The 26,423-nt window shown below is 41.9% G+C and overlaps 1 protein-coding gene across 1 annotated transcript in view; it reads right to left on the bottom strand.

The window, feature by feature from the left end:
- LOC126337053 (protein takeout-like) overlaps window positions 1-26,423 on the bottom strand; it is an 80,317-nt gene that overhangs the window by 39,296 nt on the left and 14,598 nt on the right. Inside the window, exons 2-3 of the mRNA XM_050001380.1 lie at window positions 7,210-7,302; window positions 3,363-3,498 (exon numbers count right to left, since the gene is read on the bottom strand). Coding sequence (XP_049857337.1) covers window positions 3,363-3,498; window positions 7,210-7,302 — 229 coding nt within the window. The remainder of the gene's footprint in view (window positions 1-3,362; window positions 3,499-7,209; window positions 7,303-26,423) is intronic.

The raw sequence follows: 26,423 nt of genomic DNA, 5'->3' as shown, positions 1-26,423 counted from the left end.
ACCCCAATACGATAATAACATTAATGTTAACTGAAGTGAAACTACTATATTATAAACGATGTATGTCCCTGATAGGTTTTATAATGTGGATCGCTGACTGTCTACGACCGCAGAGCCAAAGATACCGCTTCTAGTCTGAAATTGTAGTGTGGGAGTAAGAGAGAGCTGAGCGCACAGTTATAGGTAGCTGTCTACACTTATAGGTACATGTCTATGATGTCTATTAGTGAAATAGTATGGAGTAGCCTGTTTCTGTGGTGTGCTCAGTGAAGCCACCAAGTGTAAGATTAATGTAGGAATCACGAGAACATGTTAGCAGAACTCTTCTCACAATCAAGGGAAAAATGTTAAATAATTTTGATTTTTGTTTTACCAGCACGTTAGTATGAGTGAGTTGGTTGATAATTGACAGTTGTTGCGTAACCCCAGAATGTGTGTAAGCTGACGTCACAAAAACGCTAGTTAGATATTTCAATTTTGTAATGTTTGTAAGATTTATTAACAGAGCTATTTGTAATTTGATGATTCGCAGTTATGCTGGTTGAATGCGGTTAGATCAAACTTTCTGTATAAATCTCATTGTTCATGAATCAATCAGCACATGTCATCTGTTTTTTGACCAATGTGAGTTCAGTTGTCAGATGTTTTTGAAACGAAAAACTTAACTTGCAATACAATTAAAAAAAAACTGTCTTAGTAATTCATCACAATCAGTACCGCCTTCCTGTCCAGGTCATGTTTTGCAAGGGAGTTTAATTTTTCTTAAATGTTTTCACTTATCATCCAAAAGAATTACATGCACATTTCAAAGTATTATGGCCAGCATTGCACAGTGCTGAGGCTGTAGCTAGCATACTACTTCTTTTTTTCTTTTTTTGTACTAGAGGTCAAAATATATCGCCTTACACCGTTGCTGCTTTAGAGGTAAGACAATATAAATAATTGTATGCACTCGCCATCATTCAATGTATTCCATACAAAGCAGATTAATTTTAATAACTGTCCCAAAGTTCTCATTTTAAAAGAATGTTACACAAATTTTGTTTTTAAAGAACGTTACACCTTACATTTTAAATAATATTGCCGTAATTCGAAGTGTAACGGAGGATTACATTCTTTAATATAATAGTTAAACAGCAGTTTTGTCATTTTAACCCATAAGAAAATTTATTTAATATTTTTGCTTATGAAACTTCTTAAATGTGTACTAAGACATTGTAATGTTTTTAGATCTGGGTGTGGTTTCTACTTCACTAGGGCACGATTCCTTTCCTGTAGTCATCCGGTAGAGTATTCGTTTTAGAAATATCTGATGGGTTATGATAGGTAAAATTTTACTCGTGTAAAGTATAAAAGTAGACAGAGCGATAAACTTTAGTGGAATGAGCAACGTTCGGATTGTGGGTGGTAAACTGTTAGTAGCTTGATAGGTACGACGTTGCAGTTCAAAAGTTACTCGTACTAGTATTAATAGCTGAGCTAGTAAACGTGAAACGCGAGACAGTGTCCTGTTACAGCTGTCCAGTAAGGGCCTGTGTTCCGTTTGAAATGATTTCGCCAAAGCTTGATGTTTAGCCGTATTATTCCTTCTCTCGAAACAGTCTGATACTCATATCCCCGGAATCACATTAAATACTTCTAGGATTTGATCACCTAAGTTAAACAGAACGTTATTTCAGCTCATAGCAGCTTCATGAAATAGCTGTTTGCAGAAATCCATTTGTTTTTTATTGATCCGAAATTTAAAAATTTGCCTGTGTCATAATTCTGTACTATGTATTATTTTTAATATTTCAGAATTTTGTTCCAGTACCTGGAAAGGTAAATACATTCCTGGAAATGGAAAAAAGAACACATTGACACCGGTGTGTCAGACCCACCATACTTGCTCCGGACACTGCGAGAGGGCTGTACAAGCAATGATCACACGCACGGCACAGCGGACACACCAGGAACCGCGGTGTTGGCCGTCGAATGGCGCTAGTTGCGCAGCATTTGTGCACCGCCGCCGTCAGTGTCAGCCAGTTTGCCGTGGCATACGGAGCTCCATCGCAGTGTTTAACACTGGTAGCATGCCGCGACAGCGTGGACGTGAACCGTATGTGCAGTTGACGGACTTTGAGCGAGGGCGTATAGTGGCCATGTGGGAGGCCGGGTGGACGTAACACCGAATTGCTCAACACGTGGGGCGTGAGGTCTCCACAGTACATCGATGTTGTCGCCAGTGGTCGGCGGAAGGTGCACGTGCACGTCGACCTGGGACCGGACTGCAGTGACGCACGGATGCACGCCAAGACCGTAGGATCCTACGCAGTGCCGTAGGGGACCGCACCGCCACTTCCCAGCAAATTAGGGACACTGTTGCTCCTGGGGTATCGGCGAGGACCATTCGCAACCGTCTCCATGAAGCTGGGCTACGGTCCCGCACACCGTTAGGCCGTCTTCCGCTCACGCCCCAACATCGTGCAGCCCGCCTCCAGTGGTGTCGCGACAGGCGTGAATGGAGGGACGAATGGAGAAGTGTCGTCTTCAGCGATGAGAGTCGCTTCTGCCTTGGTGCCAATGATGGTCGTATGCGTGTTTGGCGCCGTGCAGGTGAGCGCCACAATGAGGACTGCATACGACCGAGGCACACAGGGCCAACACCCGGCATCATGGTGTGGGGAGCGATCTCCTACACTGGCCGTACACCTCTGGTGATCGTCGAGGGGACACTGAATAGTGCACGGTACATCCAAACCGTCATCGAACCCATCGTTCTACCATTCCTAGACCGGCAAGGGAACTTGCTGTTCCAACAGGACAATGCACGTCCGCATGTATCCCGTGCCACCCAACGTGCTCTAGAAGGTGTAAGTCAACTACCCTGGCCAGCAAGAACTCCGGATCTGTTCCCCATTGAGCATGTTTGGGACTGGATGAAGCGTCGTCTCACGCGGTCTGCACGTCCAGCACGAACGCTGGTCGAACTGAGGCGCCAGGTGGAAATGGCATGGCAAGCCGTTCCACAGGGCTACATCCAGCATCTCTACGATCGTCTCCATGGGAGAATAGCAGCCTGCATTGCTGCGAAAGGTGGATATACACTGTACTAGTGCCGACATTGTGCATGCTCTGTTGCCTGTGTCTATGTGCCTGTGGTTCTGTCAGTGTGATCATGTGATGTATCTGACCCCAGGAATGTGTCAATAAAGTTTCCCCTTCCTGGGACAATGAATTCACGGTGTTCTTATTTCAATTTCCAGGAGTGTAGTTTTTGTTTTAGATTTTTACGAGATGCCAAAGATTCTGAGAGGAATTACTACACATACAGGAAAATATTTATAATCGAAGTTACTAGTTTCTATCTGCTCTTACCGCACCTTGCATCTTGCAGGCCTCCTTTTGCCTCTCCACGTATGACCACGTCCCTCATGGTGAACTTGAGTCCTTTTTCGTCCACCACTATTTCCGTTACTTCCAGTGGATCCTGCGGTAGCAGTTTGATGCTGGGATCACCTGTCAGGACAAGAGAAACCAGTTTGAGGAGCAACCATATGCTGCAGCCTTTACCTTCACTATGTATGGAGTGCCAACACGAAATATAGTAAATTGTATTTCATTTCATTTTGTATCAGCACTGTGTTTTTCCAGAAAGGTTTCTGTCACCCATGTGGCTGCCAACATGTAGCGATCCCTCAAATACAGCTCTCATAATGACACATTACCTTGCTTCTCCTCCACCCACCAACCACACACACACGCCCGCAAAACTAAACTGCCGTCAGAAGCTCGACTATTGAAATAAAGACATATCTACGACAACATACGTGAACGAAGAACGAGACATCGGAAACCACTACCTTATAACATGAGGTATTAGAATCATACCTCGCAGAAAGATCAACATGTGAACTGTTCACCTGTACGTAAAATAATAAAACTGTGGTTCCCACAATTATTGTTATAACAGTTTCTACACTCTGTGTCTTAAAAATAAAATAGGAAGTGGCTCACCGAACACAACAGATCATGTTCCTGTGTACAGAAGTCAGTAGTTTCAGAAAAAAATAAGTTTATTTTAAAACCGTAAGGTTCGCTATACCAGTCTTAAAATATTACAGACACATTTGACAATGATTGTTTATGTGTATATTTGTGACTGTTCAATGCACTAAATTTTAATTTTGAAGAAGTGTTCACAAAAGGAGCGTGATTTCTCCATAAGCTAAGAAGCAGAAATTCCAAAAATACTTCAGAAAATGCTGTGTACATAAGAGTAATCGATCATTTCGGTAACATAATTTGCTTTGAAACGTAAAATTTTGTGCTAGAATTGGTTTAACAACGAAATATGCTATGTTCTCTTCTGTTTGTGAAGCAATGGACGGATTAAACAAAAATTTGTGAATATCGAGTATCGTCTTCGATTTAACTAAAGCGTCTGATTTTGATGATCAGGGGGTAAAGGGAGGATCCACAGGAGCCACCGTCGGCACCAGTACTGTTCCAAAAAAATTGCATGTGATGCTAAAATATATTTGTTTGCTGATTACACTTGCTTGGTACTGAAGGATGCTGATTTTCACATAGGCGACGTGTCAAATACTGCACTTTAAGAAAAGACTCAGTTTTCACAGTTTCTAACATACAATTCAAATAAAAACAACTACCTTTACACGGAATAGCCGTTTGATTAGTGGGCCGCAAAAAACCAAATTCTTTGGTGTTCTGATAAATGCTAGGCTGTCTTGGAAAGCCCATATTCCGGATCTTCTTAACAAACAGAATGCTGCTCTTTTTATCAATACACCAATACCTCCTATAAGTAATAGCTCAGCTTTGCTTCCTTTCTTTCGCAGAGAGGTTATTTTATTATCTCTGAATGACAGCTTGAGCAATGTGTGATGTATGTTCGCAAACGTTTTTTCGGTCGCTGTTGATGAGTCTGGGGAATGTGGCACTGGTCGCTCAATATATATTTTCTTTAATGTCGTTTGTTGGTGACAGTGTGAGTTTATTCCGAAGAATTGGCACTTAATAATCAGTTAATATTAGACAGAAATACAGTCTGCATCAGGATCGCGCATTCGTCACTCTTTTTCAGAAAGGCGTATAGTACTCTACAGCACGAATTAAAAAATCTTAGTAGTAATGCTTGTACTTTCTAGTCTAAACTGAAGAACTGCCTCACTGCTTCTATTATGTCGGTGAGTCCCTGGAAAACATTTAAGCAAATTCCTGTGTTGTTGATCATCTCAATATACAATGCTCGACTGGAGACGGATCTGGTTATCGAACAGGCCAAGGCAAAATGTCGGTACGCTGTAGAGCATGTCGAGTTACAATAGTGGTATGTGGTCGAGCAATATGCTGTTGGAAAACACCATCTGAAATGCTCTTTGTGAGTAGCCAGACTGACGTACGAATTTGCAGTCAGGGTTATGAAGAGCTTGCTGCTTTCATACTGAATCGTGTGCCACACCATAACTCCAGGATCAGGTGCAGTTTGTCTAGCACACAGACAGGATGTTTGCAAGCCCTGAACTGGCTTGCTTGTAACCAACACATGGCCATATCTGACACCGAGGCAGAAGCAGCTTTCATCGCAAGACACAACAGACCTCCATCCTGACCTCCAATGAGTTTTCGCTTGACACCACTGAAGTGACAAATGATGGTCGTTTGGGATTGTTGGAATGCACACTACAGCCGTCTAATTCGGAACGGTCGTTGAACTAAACGATTCGTAACAGTTCATTGTGTTACTATGATGCTAAAGAAACTGCTGCTGCTAATCTAGTACGATTCGACACAGCCATAATCCGAACAAGATAACCTCTCCTCTCGTTAGCACCACGTGGCCGTCGAAAGCCCGGTCTTCTGTACATTCTCGTGTCCACCGCTGCCAGCAATCGTGTACAATAGCTACATGCCTGCCATGTCTCTCTGCAGTATTTCAGAAGGATCTTCCAGCTTCTCTAGTCCTACTACACGACCTCATCCAGACTCAGTGAGGACTTAACAAGGAATCATTGTCACCTTAAAGGCGTTCTTGACTAACATAAACTCATCACATCCAATCTCAAAGTTAACTAACCCTCATGACCGGTGAGAGTGCATTTAAAGCAAAACTGATTTGCATCCTCATAGTAGCACTATTAGCGTCACACTTATGCGACTGGTGCGAAATCTGAAGAGACATTTTTTGATGTTGAAACACGCTTACCAACTTTTGTTTATGGCACAGAACTGCTACTTGGTGTTGCAATTTTTTACCGTTTGTGTATATTCAGCAAGCTGTGGTCTACGTAGGATTCATGTAAATTTTATTTTGCTTGCTACTAACTTTTCTGAAGTTAATTACATGTTAGGACTCGTTATATGACTAAAGAGATTTTCTCTTGACTTTGGCCCTAGAACTTTGGAGCCAGACGAGTAAAACAAAGAAATAAACAAGACTGAGCTTAGTGTTTCACAAATCAGTCATTCTGGAAAGGTTTATGTCATTGTTCTCTGTACAGATGAGAGAGGAGAAACACAAAAGAAAAATCACAATGCTCCAATAAAAACCATTAAATTATTAATCTCTAAAGAAGAATGTATAAACTAGGATTAATTATTTTCGAGACGTTTCGTAGCGTTGTCAAAATCTATACATAAAAATTTGAAACCTTTAAAAGAATTGGTTCTGATCCCAAGTGAAATAAAGTAAAATGAAAAACATATGTAGTTCATACCGGTAAGTCAGGCAGCATATGGTAAATTGGAGTGTCCACAACGTGCAATGTCATATTAAACAAGAGAAAACAGATAATTATGTAGGCAAACCAAGTGAAGCTCCACTTTCCCTACTCCTGACTTTAGGGGCGAATGTTATCTTTATATTTGTGCACAACCTGGCAAATTTTCAAATGCATAAATTTAAAACCACTTAAAGTGAAACAGATTTTTTTGAAAATTGTCCTTAGATTCTGTTGCACTGTACTTTGATTTATACCTGATATTATTACTATTATTACTATTTTTAATTTTCAAATAATTCATAATTAACTTTACTGCTGGTAGTATGTTATAGCAATTAATCACACAGTCCAGACCTCAACTGAATGGAACCAGTATAAGGAGAAAACACAGCAAAGTCTTTATATATATTTGTAATGCATGTCATTATCATTTCCCCATAGCGAGAATGTCACTTTCATAGGCGCTTTCTGTTGCCTGCCTCACCTTTCACCAGATAGGGAATTGCTGCGCGACCATTCTTCAGTGCACATTCACTCATGTTTGGATCCTTCTCACTGCATGCTTTGATGTATTGTGCTGAAACAGGAAGGTCGATCATGATATAAGAGCAACATTAATTCGATGTGATAAGATAATAAATGACCATTTTGGTAGTTTGCTGATGCAGATAAACAAGGTTAGAGCATACTGTATAATCAATCCCACTGTCATTTAAAAGGTATTTGCAGAAAAGAAAACAATACATTCAAAAGGCACCCATTAAACGTTTATCAGAGAGTACTACACAATTATTATAATTTAGAATACCCAAAGGTATAATTTTATTTTCGAAAACATGCACGATTTCTGCCAAAAAATAAGATAATATACGAAACTAAAGAACACACAATACTGGAAACCTTTTATAATTAGGCACATGTGTTGGACATTATACACACAGCAAAAAAAAGGTTTTGCATCTCTGCAGTTCTCAGAACTCCTGAAGACAGACGTTGACTGTGGATATTATATCACAGACACAGTCCCGTGGAATGTTCAGAGATGTCACTAAACTTGGCCAAAGATGTAAATAACCATGCATGAGCAGCGTCTATTAGACGGAGGGGATCTGACAGCCATATGTTCCAGTCATTCTACCAGGAAGGAGGTACACGGCTCGTGTTGTCTGTAGTTCAACAATGCCTAGACGGTCAATACGGCGGTTCGATCGCGTCCATAGTGTGACTTTGTGCTAGGAAGGGCTCTCAACAAGTGTCCAGGCGTCTCGGAATGAACCAAAGCGATGTTATTCAGACATTGAGGAGATACCGAGAGACAGGAACTGTTGATGACATGCCTCAATCTGGCCTCCCAACTGCAATGGATGACCGCTACCTAGAAGTTAAGGCTCGGAGAACACTGACAGCAACGCCACCATGTTGAATAACGATTTTCGTGCCGCCACAGGACGTAGTGTTACGACTTAAACCATGTGCAGTAGACTGCATGATGCGCAACTTCACTCCCGACGTCCATGGCGAGGTCCACCTTTGCAAGCACGACACCATGCAACGCGGTACAAATGGGCCTAACAACATGCCGAATGGAGCGGTCAGGATTGGTGTCACGTTCTCCTCACCAATGAGTGTCACATATGCCTTCAACGAGACAATCGTTGGAGATGTGTTTGGAGGCTATCCGGTCAGGCTGAACGGCTGAGATACACTGTCCAGCGAGTGCAGCTTGGTGGAGGTTCCCTGCTGTTTTGGGATGGCATTATGTGGGGCCGACGTACGCCGCTGGTGGTCATGGAAGACGCCATAACGGCTGTATGATGCGTGAATGCCATCCTCCGACCGACAGTGCAACCATATCGGCAGCATATTGGCGAGCCATTCGTCTTCATGGACGATAATTGGCGCGCCCATCGAGCACGTTATGTGAACATCGATTGACTAGAGTGACCAGCATGTTCTCCAGACATGAACCTTCTAAACATTCATGGTGGTGTCTGTTTGTTCTTATATCGTGTCTCCCTACCACTTTCGCGCAACGACGCTCTGAGCGTGTTTTTTAGGGAATTAACTAGTTTGAACCTGGGACCTGTTGCTGGTAAGGAGATGCCAGACCACACATGACATGTAGAATTCGGAAGAGTTCAGTGAGACTATCGATGATATAACCAAATACTAAATGATCTCAGCGTCAGCTCCACTGCACTCCCTGTAAAAGAATCTTAATACTAACTAAATTTAGTGGAAAGGGTTCAAGGCTTTCCTATTTTTAGTTAGCTGGTAAAATAACGTCGAAAAAGCAGTTGAGTTTACCATTGGAAATATTATTCTACTCACAAAACATCGTTTATAAATTGCACTATTGATAAAAGGAAATGTTTTAATACAGGATGGTAAAAACCAACTGCGTTCAACAAAAATGTGAACGAATATTCCCTAAATGGGTTTCCAAGTTCTACAATCGATCGAAGGATGACCTATGCCATATCACATATATAATCTAAGTTTAAATTAAGTTTCACAAAAGAGAAAACTATCAAAATGCTCTACAGTGACCCTCAATTATCTTTAATTACTTATCTAACCTGTCGTAAATTACAGTGGCTGATGTGGCTTCTCAATAACTATAAAATAGAAAATTCATCGCGTTTCAGATCTTTACTTCAAGAGGCAAATGTGAACACCATGAGTTTTAATTAACGATCGACACTAGTATTACGCAAAAAGAAGGGGTGTAACAGATGAGACTTCTGCAGTTCTGAGTGAAGATTTATGGGCTCAAAAATGCGGCATCGCGTGCGTTCATTACCTTGTCGGTGTCTAAGCAGCGTCAGGGCGGCAGCGGCCGGCGCAGCAGCCATCCAGCCCGCCGTCTCGGAACTAACTCTCCTCTAACTTCTCCTTACTACAATTTACCGAAATTAGTTTAAAAAAACTATCTGGCTATGTTTTCATCTGACCAATCAGGGTCTCAATGTTAACCTTAAGCTCCGCCTACAAAAATTCTGTCTATGCAATGAGAAACGTTATACTTCTCGTGGTCGGGCAATGTTTTCAAAGTTTGAAACGTAACAGACGCTAAAAAGTCTCACGCTAAAGCCTGCAGCTGGTGTGGTCCTTTTAGCGTTATCGTAAGATCTATACTGTTCTTCTGGAGGGCTCTATCTTTTAACATGGGCTGGAGGATTGTCCTAACGTAACAGACACGCGAAAAAGTCTCACGCTAAGACTTGCGGGTGGTAGTGGCCCTTTTTGTGTTATCGTAAGATCTATACTGCTTTTCTGGAGGGCTCTAGCTTTTAACATGGGCTGGGGGTTGTCCTTGACGTACCTGAGACGCGAAACAGTCTCACGCTAAAACGTGCGGGTTGTGTAGTCGTACAGGTAGGCTCGCGGCGTGTGTGCCCAGCCCCTCCCTTATCGTAGGGCCTTCTAGCTTAACACGGTTCTGCTCTCGGCTTCTGTCCTCGTTTCTCCCCTCGGAACTGCGTCTGTCTCACGGTGGGAAGGTACGACATGCATTTAGGCATTCTTGTGTTAGTCTGTGGTATTCCATTTGCTCACTCGTTACTCGTTTTACTTTGGTTAATTTAATGTCACGATTTATTCGGAGCTATGTGACATACTAGTAGATTTGCTTATTATGTCAGGGTTTTCATGGAAGGTGTTGGATTTACCTGACACCTTACAACCTTACCAAACATGCCCGGGATAGGTTGAAAAGAACGTGACCCACTAACCACTCCGATGGATCTACGCCGAATCACCGTTAACGAGTGGGACAATCTGGATCAAGAGTGGATTGATGAGCTTGTAGATAGTACGCCACGACGAATACAGGCATGCATCAATGCAAGAGAATGTGCTACTGGGTGTCAGAGGTAGCAGTGGGTACAGCAATCTGGACCACCACCTCTGAAGGTCTCGCTGTATGGTGGTACAACATGCAATGTGTCGTTTTCATGAGCAATAAAAATGGTGGAAATGATGTTTATGTTGAGCCCAATTCCAATTTTCTGTACAGATTCTCTAACTCTCGGAACCGATGTGTGTATATATTTAATACAGTATTCAACGTTGAAATGAACCAACAACTATCTTAAGTTTAATCAGTCTCTATGGTTAAAGAGAATCTGTGACTTGAATATAAGATGAAACTACGGCCACAAATTATAACTGGAAAACTTTGTATTGCAGATTTGTGACTAGGTATGTATTTAGAAAAAAAGTCTTGAGAACTGAAAGCACCATAGTGAATATATAACTAGTGCCTGGAAGAATAAGTTTGCAATTGCTTAAACGCTAAATAAGACAACAGTAAAAAAAAGAAAGTTGTAGCTATATGTATAAGATCAAAATTAAATTTGCTAAAGCAATTGACATAACGATGCACAAATTTATACTGTCAGGGATAATGTGCTAAGAATTAGGTGTAGGTCCCTTACATGTTAGCGAGAATTAAAAAAAAAAAAACTGTGGACGTATACTAGTCTTCAGTCCAGACGTTCATGTCGCTTTGGTTTTAGCAAACTTAAGACGAACAATCTTGAAGGATCACCTGATGCACAATAAATCTGGGTAGATCGCTCACCAGGAGACTAAATATACGTACTTTCGATTACAAAAACTTGAAACAGGCTGCTAAATTTATGTTTTTAGATTAAAACTCTGCTGACATCGTCACCAAACTGACTGGCCATGTTGAACCCTGGCTGTGAGATTTTTAAGTACTCAGCACTTAGCTGAGACTGGTGTGAACATAGAACTCGCTAGCTCAAATACTATTCGTTTCTTTCTTCAGGTCTTTAGACTTGGGAGGTTTGTGCACAATGGGTAAGGGTTCCTGGAGACGCTGCTGACTTTCTGTAAATTACTGGGACATTAATATTCAACATGGATTGAAACGATATTGGGAATAACTCCCTGATGAAACCCAGGTAACAGATTCTGGCTACTGGTCATCCCCAGCAACGTCTGTGTACACACCTTGATACATGATATCCAAACAACGCCAGGGACATTAGCAAATGAACTGCTTGTACTACATTTTATTTGGAGACTCTTTAGGGAAACTCTAAGGTTATCATAATTGTCACGAAGGAAAGAAGACTCAATAGAATTAAAATATGATCACATTTTTTATTCATAAGAAGTAGTCTGAGGAAAATGAAGTTGTAAGATTTCTGGTAAACACGAAAATTCGAAACAATGTTCTAGGTATTGAAAAAAGTCTCAGAATATACATCAAGACTTCTCTTAAAAATTAAGGAAATGTATTGTATCGGAATCACTAGTGTCGATGTACGAAAATGAGCATATTCTGATGAGAAGGTGGAAGACCAATATAAAGAGATATGGAAGTTGGTAAGTGATAGGAAATCTTGCAAGATTATCCTTTGGGGGTTTAGTGTGGGACTATGACAAAAACAAAATTATTGCGAGTGTAGTTTTGGAGCTAGCCCAGAAGAACCACATGTTTGTCATCAGATATACACCCAGAACAATACAAATGATAATGGACTTGTCTATAATGGAACAGAAATAATGTGTAAATGCATATAGCTTATGAGGTGTTCCGCAACATAGAATGGTCCTTAACAACTTCTGAATTCCACTGTAGCATGGCGATGCAGACAGGAAATAGAAACAAAGATGAAAAAGAACAGACTTATCCGGTGAAAAGTCAGATATACCTTCTATGACAATTTAAGTATAGGGACATATACTCACATTAAAGCACGAGCTAATATAAAGATGAAAGTGTGGAAAGATACGCTGAAGATTTCGTAAACGAAACGATTGAAAATGGTATTACTTACAGCAAAACAGAAACTTCAGTAACGTTAAGAAGGTCGAAGGCACAATAACAAACAGATTAATTTGTATAATCTTTTGAAAATTTTCTTCAATGTTTGTATAGTTCAACATAGAGATCAAGCGCACTAAACACTGAAAAAACAATTCCGGAAATTATTACATAAAAGGAGCTTGAAGCCTTCTGATGCACAGGGAAGAGTAAAAGTACTATGACATGAGAGATTTAGCAGAAATGACTGAATTTGAAGCAAAACTAATACAAAAGGACCTGCAAAATAATGTAAAGAATTTCTCAAGGCTAAAATTTCTTATTTTTTGAGGAAATTTTGTAATTATGTTAGTTCAAAAGGAAGGCTGCAGACACGATACAAAAAATGTAGAAATCTCATCTTCCTGTCAGCTATTTACTAGGTACACGGTAAAATTGTAATCAGCTATATAAGAGATATGAGTATGGATTCTGCTTTATCTGGGATTAGGAGTTTTTCAGAAAGATTTGTCATACTTCCAACAAACGTGAAACTAACAGCTTGGGAAAAGATGCATAGATTCAAGCTTTGTTAGTACACGGAAGATTGTATAAGCCAATGCTGTGTTACAGTTTTTATAAGACTTCATCCATATAGTGTGAAATATATGTTTCTGACAAGACTCGCACAAGGAAGTTACAGTTTTTATAAGACTTCATCCATATAGTGTGAAATATATGTTTCTGAGAAGACTCGCACAAGGAAGTTCTACATGACAAAATTATTCTCTACAACTTTACAGCAGGTATGCAAATTGTTAAAATGGGAAAATCAAGAAGTAATTTCGATTAAGGAAGCGTGACATATGAACCACTTTTGTTAGAACATGACAATGTCTTCTTTTTCATCAGCGCAGGTAAACCTTAACAACGACTGGAAGAATCTGATCTATATCTACATCTGCATACAGCTCCCTACTCCACCATCCAGTTAATTACCTTTCTTTTTCCTTTGCAAATGGAACGAGAGGAAAACGAGTGTCTATATGCTACTATACGAACCATGATTCCTCTTATATTGTTTTCGTGATCCTTTTGCAGGATTTATTATGGTGGCAGTAATATTCTTCTGCAGTCTGTCACAAATTCAGATTTTATAAACTTTATTAAGGGCGTTTCACGAAAAGAACGTCTTCCCATTTCAGTCCACGGGTTACTCCCGTAATACCTATATGTATTGTTTGGAACTAGTGTCCAAATCGATTATAATGCTACTACAATAATTTACACAGAACACATGTTGTCAGTAAAGCCAAATAACAGACGTACGAATTTTTAGTGTTCAGGGTAAATGAAGACAGTGCTTCGATGGACAAGAAAATATATAAACCGATTAGTGGGACTGGGATGAAACGCTTTTGTTGAACTAAACAGAGGATTTGGTATTATGTTTCTGACACCTATTAAACTGAAAGATTACAGGGTGTGCATATTTTGAAAATACTTGATTTCTAGGTGAGGGATGAATTCTCAGTTTGCATAATATTTAAAATTTGAGCAGCGGAAAACAATGAAAACACAGAAATAGAAGTAGCTGCAGTGGAAGTCGAAGTTCTTTCCTAGATACCATAAAACTGAGACGATAGGTAGATAACATTAGGAAACAAGCAGGGGCAACGTGGGTGAATACAGTTGTCTGCCCTCAAAAGCAAGCAAAGGACTTTTAACAGACATGTAGATAATGAAATGAATAATAATGATATTGAAATATGATTTCTCTAATCCAAGTCTCGAGGTAATATCTATTTGTAATTACGTTAAAAATATAGACTTATAAGTCACGTCCTTTTTTGTGAATGAAAAGAAGAAGGTCGTTTGGAAATTTCACATAAGGGTATTGGTACTTACATTCATACTGGAATATACGTGGGTCAATGCCAGCCATAGCCACCTAAGAAACAGTATGATTACAGAATAGACTATTATTAGCAAGGCACCGAGTATAAGCAAATATTAGTGTTACTCAGGATATCCTTGTGTCCAGAATTTAGTACATTATTATAGGATAACCACATTACGCCTCACTCCCTGCTATGGTAAATTGGCAAATGTTCCTCGATAGAGATAGCTCCACCACTGGTGCACCCACATCGAAAGAGGCCAGTCCAACATTAGCTTCCGGAAGAGCGACAATTAGCTTTACATTAGTTACAGGGGAAGTAGTGTGGGTCCTATAACATTAGTCAATGCGACCTCGTAATGTTGGTACTGCAAACAGTGGAAAGGATGGGGGGAGCTACAGCTGTAAGTAGGCTGTTTAGGTTCTTATATTGATAACGCCACCACCACCTAGCGCTCTGTGTGAAAATTACTGGCTGTGCTGTGTGCAGTCTGTGGCTGTGTGGCATTGTTGGAATTTGCTATTGTAGTGTTGGGCAGTTGGCTGTTAACAGCTCGTAGTGTGCGCAGTTGGAGGTGAGCCACCAGCAGTGGTGGATGTAGGAAGAGAGATGGCGTAGTTTTGAGAGCGGATGATCTGGACTTGTGTCCATTAGAGACAGTAGAGACAGTAAATTTGTAAGACTGGATGTCATGTACTGATATATATATATATATATATATATATATATATATATATATATATATACTCCTGGAAATTGAAATAAGAACACCGTGAATTCATTGTCTCAGGAAGGGGAAACTTTATTGACACATTCCTGGGGTCAGATACATCACATGATCACACTGACAGAACCACAGGCACATAGACACAGGCAACAGAGCATGCACAATGTCGGCACTAGTACAGTGTATATCCACCTTCCGCAGCAATGCAGGCTGCTATTCTCCCATGGAGACGATCGTAGAGATGCGGGATGTAGTCCTGTGGAACGGCTTGCCATGCCATTTCCACCTGGCGCCTCAGTTGGACCAGCGTTCGTGCTGGACGTGCAGACCGCGTGAGACGACGCTTCATCCAGTCCCAAACATGCTCAATGGGGGACAGATCCGGAGATCTTGCTGGCCAGGGTAGTTGACTTACACCTTCTAGAGCACGTTGGGTGCCACGGGATACATGCGGACGTGCATTGTCCTGTTGGAACAGCAAGTTCCTTGCCGGTCTAGGAATGGTAGAACGATGGGTTCGATGACGGTTTGGATGTACCGTGCACTATTCAGTGTCCCCTCGACGATCACCAGAGGTGTACGGCTAGCGTAGGAGATCGCTCCCCACACCATGATGCCGGATGTTGGCCCTGTGTGCCTCGGTCATATGCAGTCCTGATTGTGGAGCTCACCTGCACGGCGCCAAACACGCATACGACCATCATTGGCACCAAGGCACAAGCGACTCTCATCGCTGAAGACGACACGTCTCCATTCGTCCCTCCATTCACGCCTGTCGCGACACCACTGGAGGCGGGCTGCACGATGTTGGGGCGTGAGCTTAAGACGGCCTATCGGTGTGCGGGACCGTAGCCCAGCTTCATGGAGACGGTTGCGAATGGTCCTCGCCGATACCCCAGGAGCAACAGTGTCCCTAATTTGCTGGGAAGTGGCGGTGCGATCCCCTACGGCACTGCGTAGGATCCTACGGTCTTGGCGTGCATCTGTGCGTCGCTGCGGTTCGGTCCCAGGTCGACGGGCACGTGCACCACTGGCGACAACATCGATGTATTGTGGAGACCTCACGTCCCACGTGTTGAGCAATTCGGCGGTACGTCCACCCGGCCTCCCGCATGCCCACTATACGCCCTCGCTCAAAGTCCGTCAACTGCACATACGGTTCACGTCCACGCTGTCGCGGCATGCTACCAGTGTTAAAGACTGCGATGGAGCTCCGTATGCCACGGCAAACTGGCTGACACTGACGGCGGCGGTGCACAAATGCTGCGCAGCTAGCGCCATTCGACGGCCAACACCGCGGTTGCTGGTGTGTCCGCTGTGCCGTGCGTGTGATCATTGCTTGTACAGCCCTCTCGCAGTGTCCGGAGCAAGTATGGTGGGTCTGACACACCGGTGTCAATGTGTTCTTTTTTCCATTTCCAGGAGTATATATATATATATATACACTTTAAGACTTTTGAACACTATTAAGGTAAATACATTGTTTGTTCTCTATCAAAATCTTTCATTTGCTAGCTATGCCTATCAGTAGTTAGGGCCTTCAGTAGTTTGAATCTTTTATTTAGCTGGCAGTAGTGGCGCTCGCTGTATTGCAGTAGTTCGAGTAACGAAGATTTTTGTGAGGTAAGTTAGTTGTGAAAGGTATAGGTTAATGTCATGAGGGCCATTCTTTTGTAGGGATTATTGAAAGTCAGATTGCGTAGCGCTAAAAATATTGTGTGTCAGTTTAGTGTTGATCAGAATAGGGAAAGAGCTCAGCTGTTTGAAAATCAAATAATGTAAGAGGTTTATCAGCACAGTAATTCATTAATTTTTCTAAGGGGACGTTTCACAGCCATATGTTTCGTGACGGCAAGTGTCTCAACTGTATTATACAAAGGTGATGAAATAATCATAAGTAAAATATTACGGAGGTGGTGTAGTCGCAGACAACGGTGAGGTGGATACAGGTTATCGTCAGATTACCGAAATGCCGTCGGGCGTGGCCAGATCTTGAATGGCTGACCGTCCAAGTACACCGCACGCTTTTGGCAATTTTTCCTATGCATTTAAGACAGAGGGGACAGGAGGGATGACGGCGTAAGGGCCTTCATCATCAGTCTTTGCGCCAATGTCCTGGATTAAATTCCAAAACCTCCCCGCAGTGTCTCATAAAGTGAGACTAGGATCTACAGTCTGGAAGCGCGCGACCACTAGGGTCGCAGGTTCGAATCCTCCCTCGGAAATGGATGTGTGTGATGTCCTTAGGTTATCAGGTTTAAGTAGTTCTAAGCTCTAGGGGACTGATGACGTCAGAAGTTAAATGCTATAGTGTTCAGAGCCATTTGAGCCATTTTTGAGGGCATGCGGCACTGCTGACGGTGATTGTCCGTCAGACGGGGACGTTAAGCTCGGCGGACGAGTTAGTGTACTTTGAGAGGCGTAGGCTGTGTGTCGGTCCCAGGTTTCATAGTCTCTCTCTCACACACACACACTTTACAGTCACGTACACGAAATAGATCTATCGTACTTGGTGAAGGGAAGGCGCCTGTGCGGTCGATGGATGGGGAAAACCTTCGCTGTTAGACGACAGAACCTGCACTGCACTGTCTTCCAGCTGCTCATGCCACACTACCTTACTAGTATCGTCCCAGGCAAAAATTTTGCTTCCTACAGGTTGTAGGATGGAATGTCACATCCAATAGGACTGGGACGGTATGAGGCTTGTAATCAGCAGTATATATCTTGAAGCTAAATTAGTAATCAGCCTTCTGACTGATTTGATGCGTCCCGCCATGAATTCATCTCCTGTGCCAACCTATCCATTTCAGAGTAGAAATTGCACCCTACTTTCTCAATTATTTGCTACATGTATTCCTATCTCTGTCTTCCTCTGCAGTTTTTACCCTCTAACTCTAGTGTCCTGATGTCTTCACACTTCGTATCATCCTGTCCCTTCTTCTTGTCAGTGTTTTACATATATTCCTTTCCTCATGGATTGTGCAGAGTATCTCATCATTCCATACTTTATCAGTCTACCTAATTTTAAACATCCTTCTGTAGCATCTCGTCTCTGGTTTTCCCAGAGTCCATATCTCACTACAGTAGAATGATGTGTTCCAAAGCTCATTCACAGAAATGTCTTCCTCAAATTAAAACCTATGTTTGGCAGTTGCAGACTTTCTTGGCCAGGAATGACTATTTTTGGCAGTCCCACACTTCTGTTTATGTCCTCCTTGCTCCGCTCATCATAGGTTATTTTGCTGCCTAGGTAGCAGAATTACTTAACTTCAGTACTAAATATCTTTGACACGGAGCAAAGTATCGAGTTTCTTTTTCTTAATAATTATTTCTAAGCAAAAACGTCCCTGCGACACATTTACAGGCTTTTCATAGTGTTTCTGACCACCCTGTATATCCCTTCTACTTCTGCATATGACAAAAACTTTAAAAATATTTATGAAATGGTAAAAGAAACTGTTCAGACGATCAAAAGCGACAAAAATTTAATAGGGATGAGGGGCTGGAAATCGAAAGGACGATATGGGAAACTGTAGAACATGGACTAGGGAAAGGACTGAAAGATGAAGCCGCCTAGAAGAAATTTGCACCGAACACATTTCTGTTATAACGAACAATCCGTTTACGAATCATAAATGAATCTTGTGTACTCGGATGAGACATGAATAATTCGTTAGTTTTCACATGGATTACAAACAATGAAGCGCCAAAGAAACTGATGTAGGCATGCCTTTTCAAATACAGGGATATGTAAACAGGCAGAATACGGCGCTGCAGTCGGCGATGGCTATATAAGACAAGTGTCTCCCGCAGTTATTAGATGCGTTACGCTGCTACAATGGCAAGTTAGCAAGATTTAATTGAGTTTGAATGAAGTGTTGTAATCGGCGCATGGGCGATGGGACACAGCATCTCAGATGTATCGAAGAAGTGGGGATTTTCCCGTACGACGATTTCACGAGGATACTGTATCAGGACTCCAGTATAACATCATATCTCCGACAGCGCTGCGGCCGGGAAAAGATCCTGCTAGAACGGGACCAACGACGACCGAAGAGAGTCATTTAACGTGCCAGAAGTGCAAACCTTTAACAAATTGCTATGGGCTTTCGGAGTAGAAGGCTCACTCGTGTACCCTTGATGACTCACGACACAAAGCTTAAGCCTCGCCTGGGCGTGTCAACACTTACACTAGACTGCTAATTACTGGAAACATGTTCCCTGGTCGGACGAGTTTCGTTTCAAATTGTACCGAGCGGATGGACGTGTGTAGGTATGGAGACAACCTCATGAATCCATGGACCTTGCATGTCTGCAGGGCAGTGTTCAAGCTGGTGGAGGCTCTGTAATGGTGTGGGGCGTGTGCAGTTGGAGTGATATGGGACACGTTGTAAGCGTGGATACGACACTGGCAAGTGACACGTACATAAGCATCCTGTCTGATCACCTGTATGATTTCATGTCCATAGTGCATTACGACTGACTTGAGCAATTCCATCAGGACAATGCGACACCTCTCACGCCCAAAATTGCTGCAGAGTGGATGCAGCAACACTCTTGTGGGTTTAAACATTTCCTCTGACCATCAAACTCCATAGACATGAAAATCATTGACTACATCTCGAATGCCTTGCAACGTGCTGTTCAGAAGAGATCTGCACTCCATGCAGGGTTCATGGTGTCATTTCCCTCCAGCACTACTTCAGCCATTAGTCGAGTCCATGCCACGACTTGTTGCGGCACTTATACGTGCCCGCGGGGATCTACCCGATATCAGACAGGTGTACCAGTTTCTTTGGCTCTTTAGTGAAGTTGTAAAACAGAGTCTTAGAACATCAATTTTAAACTTGTAAAACAATTCTAGGACCGTATACGGACCCTGTCTATAATGTATTTGTTATGAACTGTAAATTAAAACAGAAGAAACTGCAGAAAGGTACGAAATTAAGGAGATGACCAGTAAAAAACGAAAGAATCAGTCTGTCGACACTTTCAAATGGAGCATTACGCAACAAATAATAGAAACAGGTAATATACCCTGACGGAAAAGAAATCGCGACACCAAAAGTAATAAGTGTTGTGTAATAAGATTTTGTCAAACAGTTGTTTAGGTAACATATTTAAGTGACTGCTATTGCAAGGTCACAGATTAATGTGAGCGCCAGATACGCCACCGCAAATGTGAAATGACGGTACCTAACAGTCGGTGAACCGACGGAACGTCAGGTGCTAGCATGCAAACGTGCATGCACTGTTTTGTACAGGTGTCGTATATCAGTTTGTGGGAGGAGCTCCATGTCTGTTAGTCGGTGAACACAGTGATGATTAATGCTGGTTGTGGGTGACGCCGGAGTCCGATGATGTCCCATTTGTGCTTGATTCGAGACAGTACTGGCATACGAGCAGGCCAAAGCAACAAGTCGACACTCTGTAGAGCATGTTGGGTTACAACAGCGATATGTGGGAGAGCGTTATCCTTCTTGAATACAACCCCTAGAATGCTGTTCATGAATGGCAGTATAATTTTAATTAATTATTGTGTTTATACTGGTTGCTAGTGAGGAGGAAATTTAGTTATTAATATTTTATTGATGATCTCATTCATAAGCAGCCATATCACAGTCATCCCAGTCGCTCAAGAAAGTTATTATTAAACTTTACTTGTTTAATCAGAATCGGACAATGACTCTCCTTGTCCGCAGTCTCGATGATTCGAAGCGATCTGCAGTCCTGTGTAAATAAAAAATCTTGGTGTTCTTGCGTTGCGTAGTCAGTCGGGAAACATCAGATCAAGCGGAAAATTTGCTTTGATAGAGTTTAATCATACGATGAAATAATGGAGCTCTTGGATCTAATAATTGCAGGTTCGTTTCCAATTCATCGGAAGTTCCCTTCTGATTACCAACGAAACGACACCTCCGTGCAAATTTCCAGTTAGAGAATACATATATAATTAAATTCGTTACAGAGCTTTTATGTAAATGTTCAGTATATATTCTCTTGATTAGCGTACAATATATTTCCAATCTATTTCTTCTAATAATCTCGATAGCAAAATGACAATTATTCAGTGCGACTATTCGGTACGGAGAAAATTCTAGACGTTCTCTCAACACACATCAGAGAGAATATTACAAAGAGTAATTATGCGCTCATAGAATGGTAATAGTACTGTACTACTTTTCGCATCGATTCTGCGAGTATATAGATGATCAAGTAGAAAACGTAATTCACTCATAGAATTGTGCAGGGATAATTAGTACAATTTAAAGAGACATTACAGCAGCACATCAGATCAGATCACCAGGCTGATGTACAAATTTGCATTCAGGGTGCGTGGAATAACCACGAGAGTACTCTTGCTGTCATACGGAATCGCAGTTCTGACCACAGCTCCAGATGAAAATCTAGTGTGTCTAACATGCAGACAGTCTGGTTTCAGTACCTCAAGTGACCTTCTAGCACCGACACAGAATCAGCTTTCATCAGAAAACACAACAGACGTCCACCCTGCCCTCCAGTGACCTCTCGCTTGGCACTACGGAAGTCGCTCGGACCTGTCTACATCTACACCGAAAACAACTATCCTTTTCCACTCGCAAATATGAAGGAAAAACGACTATCTATATGTGTATGTATCAGCCCAAATTCCTCGTATCATATCTTCGCTGTCCTTATGCGCGATCTGTGTTATAAGCAGTTGAATCATTCCGCAGTCAGCTCCAAATACTGGTTCTTTAAAATTTCTCAAAAGCGTTCCTCGAAAAGAATGTCGACTTTCGTCCAGCGATTCCCATTGGAATCCCGAAGCATCTCCATAACACTTGAGTGTTGTTCGAACCTACTAGTAACGGATCTATTACCCGCCACTGACGTGCTTCGATGCCTTCCTTTCACGGTACGGATCCCAGACACTCGAGCGGTACTCAAGAACAGGTCGCACAAGTGTACAGATGAACCACATTTTCCTAGAATTCTTCCAGTAAAATGAAGTCGATCATTCACCTTCTCTATCACAATCCCCACATGCTCGTTCCATTTCATATCGCTTTGCACCGTTATGCCCAGATATTTAAACGACGTGACTATGTCAAGCAGGACACTACTAATGCTGAATCCGAACATTACTGGTTTGTTTTTCCTATTCATCAGCATTAACTTACATGTTCGTACATTTAGAGCTGGCTGCTGTCATTCGTCGCAATAACTAGAAATTTTTTCGCAGTCATCTTGTATCCTCTTACAGTTACTCATCTTCGGCACCTTACCGTGCTCAATAACATCATCAGCAAACAACCGCCTATTGCTGCCCACGCAGTCGGCCAAAACAGGACAACAGCGTTCGTATCAAACTTCCCTGGGGAGCTCCTGGCGATATCATTGTCTTTGATGAACTCTCAAGGACAACATACTGGGTTCTATAACTTAAGAAGTGTTCGAGACACATATCTGTGAACTTCTCCCATACGCTCTTTAACAGCCTGCATTGTGGCACCATGTCAAACGCTTTCCGGAAATCTGGAAATACAGAATCTGCCTGTTGCTCTTCATCCATAGTTCGCAGTATACCATGTGAGAAAAGGACGAGCTGAGATATTCTCTAAAATCGTGGTGTTTCTTGTCCATAAGCTTCCCGGTCTAAAGAATTTTTTTATGTGCGAATTCAGAATATGTCAAAAGAATCTGCGCCAAACGGTTGTTAGGGATACTGGTCTGTAATTTTGCGGATTCCTTTGTTTGTCCTTCGTAAACGCAGGAGTTACCTAGGCTTTTTCCAGTCTCTTGGGACTTTCTACTGGACGAGAGATTCGCGATAAATGTAAGCACCCGCAGAGTACTCTTTGTAAAACGGAACTGGGATTCTTTCCAGACCTGGTGACTTATCTGAAGTCCTTGAAGTAACCGATTTGGAATAGTTCGTTGCGTCGCTTTGTTGCTGTAAAGACATTCTGGACTAACATAAACTCACCACGTTCTATTCCAAAGGTAACTTGCGACGTTTACAGTCTGTTTTTAAGGAAATCTGATTTGCATTCCCAATATGGAGCTACTTGAGCCACTCTTTGCAGCTGGTTTGCGATTGGAGTATATATCAACTTTCGGATATAGAAAGACACCTACCCACTTTCGTTAATGTCGCACTTCTCCTACTTTGCATTGCGATTTTTTTCCTTCAGTGTAATTATCGTAGAAGGTAAAAGTGTTGCCATGAGAGACAAAATAATAGGGCAGTAGAGGATTCAGTAGGGAAATGCATAAGGCCAGTCATACCTCTCCATTAAGAACGAGAGACTGAGTTGAATTTAAGAAAGGAGAAGATACAAAATTTAGCAGATGAAACAGGAGAAAGGGGTGAGACATTAAAAATTATTCATCATCATCATCATCATCATTTAAGACTGATTATGCCTTTCAGCGTTCAGTCTGGAGCATAGTCCCCTTTATAAAATTCCTCCATGATCCCCTATTCCGTGCTAACATTGGTGCCTCTTCTGATGTTAAGCCCATTCCTTCAAAATCATTCTTAACCGAATCCTGGTACCTTCTTCTTGGTCTGCCCCGACTCCTCCTACCCTCTACTGCTGAACCCATGAGTGTCTTGGGTAACCTTGCTTCTCCCATGCGTGTAACATGACCCCACCATCTAAGCCTGTTCGCCCTGACTGCTACATCTATAGAGTTCATTCCCAGTTTTTGTTTTCATTTCCTCATTGTGGACACCATCCTGCCATTGTTCCCATCTACTAGTACCTGCAATCATCGTAGCTACTTTCATATCCGTAACCTCAACCTTACTGATAAGGTACCCTGAATCCAATCAGCTTTCGCTCCCATACTACAAAGTTGGTCAAAAGATTGAACGGCGCACAGACTTCATTCTTGTAGAAGAGAGTAGATCGTAGCTGAGCACTCACTGCATTAGCTTTGCTACACCTCGCTTCCAGTTCTTTCACTATGTTGCCATCCTGTGAGAATATGCATCCTAAGTACTTGAAACTGTCCACCTGTTCTAACTTTGTTCCTCCTATCTGGCACTCAATCCGTTTATATTTCTTTCCCACTGACATTACTTTCGTTTTGGAGATGCTGATCTTCATACCATAGTCCTTACATTTCTGATCTAGCTCTGAAATATTACTTTACAAACTTTCAATCGTATCTGCCATCACAAGTAAGTCATCCGCTTATGCAAGACTGCTTATTTTGTGTTCACACATCTTAATCTTACCCAGCCAGTCTATTGTTTTCAACATATGATCCATATATAATATGAACAACAGTGGAGACAGGTTGCAGCCTTGTCTTACCCCTGAAACTACTCTGAACCATGAACTCAATTCACCGTCAACTCTAACTGCTGCCTGACTATGTAAAGACCTTTAATTGCTTGCAAAAGTTTGCCTCCTGTTCCATAATCCCGTAGAACAGACAATAACTTCCTTCTAGGAACCCGGTCATATGCCTTTTCGAGATCTATAAAGCATAGATACAATTCCCTGTTCCATTCATAACACTTCTACATTATTTGCCGTAAGCTAAAGATCTGGTCCTGACAACCTCTAAGAGGCCTAAACCCTCCCTGATTTTCATCCAATTGTTCCTCAACTAATACTCGCACTTTCCTTTCAACAATACCTGAGAAGATTTTACCCACAACGCTGATTAAAGAGACACCTCTGTAGTTGTTACAATCTTTTCTGTTTCCATGTTTAAATATTGGTGTGAATACTGCTTTTGTCCAGTCTTATTGAACCTGTCCCGTCTCCCAGGCCATTTCAATTATCCTGTGCAGCCATTTAAGACCTGACATTCCACTGTATTTGATGAGTTCCGACTTAATTTCATCCACCCCAGCTGCTTTATTGCACTGCAATCTATTGACCATTTTCTCCACTTCCTCAAATGTGATCCTATTTACATCCTCATTCCTATCCCATTGTACATCGAAATCTGAAACATTACTGATCGTATTTTCACCTACATTGAGCAACTCTTCAAAATATTCCCTCCATCTGCCCAAGGCACCCACAGGATTCACAAGCAGTTTTCCTGACCTGTCCAAAATACTTGTCATTTCCTTCTTACCTCCCTTTGGAAGACAGCTAATTACACTCCAGAATGGTTTTCCAGCAGCTTGACCCAAAGTCTCCAACTTGTTTCCAAAGTCTTCCCAGGATTTCTTCTTGTATGCTGCAATTATCTGTTTGGCTTTGTTTCTTTCTTCAACATAACTTTTTCTGTCTACCTGAGTTCTAGTATGTAGCCATTTTTGATACGCCTTCTTTTTCCTTTTACAGGCTGCCTTGACTGTGTCATTCCACCAGCTGTTTGCTTCATCCTACCTTTACACACAACTGTTCCAAGACATTCTTTAGCCACTTCTAGTACTGTGTCCCTGTACCTTGTCCATACCTTTTCCAATGACTGTAACTGACTACATTCAACTAACTGGTACCTTTCTGAGACATTGTTATGTACTTGTGCCTGATTCCCTTATCCTGAAGTTTCTCCACTCTTATCCTCCTACATATGTACCTGACCTCCTGCACTTTCGGCCTCACAATACTAATTTCGCTGCAGATTAAATAATGATCAGTGTCATCAATGAATCCCCTGAATACACGTGTGTCTCTCACAGCCTTCCTGAATTCTTGATCTGTTATTAGACAGTCAATGACAAATCTGGTTCCCCTGCCTTCCCAAGTATTCCGGTGAATGTTCTTATGTTTAAAAAAGGAGTTTGTGATTACTAAGCCTGTACTTGCTCAGATATCCAAGAGTTGTTTCCTGTTCCTGCTGGCCTCCATATCCTCTCCAAATTTACCCATAACCTTTTCATACCCTTCTGTCCGATTGCCAATCCTGGCATTAAAATCACCCATGAGCAGATCACTGTCCTTGTCCTTTACTCTAACAACTACTTCACTGAGTGCATCGTAAAAACTATCTATCTTATCTTGATCTGTCCCTTCACAATGCGAATATACTGACACAATCCTAATTTTCTTGGTAGACACTGTCAAATCTATCCACATAATTTGTTCGTTTACATACCTTATTGCAAGTACGCTGGGTTCCATTTCTTTCTTGATATAAAGGCCTACACCCCATTGTGCTATTCCTGCTTTGACTCCTTACAGGTACACCTAGTGTTCTCCCACTTCCTCTTCTTTCTCACCCCTTACCCGAATGTCACTAACAGCTAAAACATCCAGCCCCATTACATGCAGCCTCTGCCAGCTCTACCTTCTTCCCAGAGTAGCCCCCATTGGTATTAATAGCTCCCCATC

The sequence above is a fragment of the Schistocerca gregaria genome, chromosome 2, assembly GCF_023897955.1.
Source record: "Schistocerca gregaria isolate iqSchGreg1 chromosome 2, iqSchGreg1.2, whole genome shotgun sequence".
Lineage (NCBI taxonomy): Eukaryota > Metazoa > Arthropoda > Insecta > Orthoptera > Acrididae > Schistocerca > Schistocerca gregaria.
Note: the sequence above shows the minus strand (reverse complement) of the source record. Positions and strands in the feature narration are given on the sequence as shown.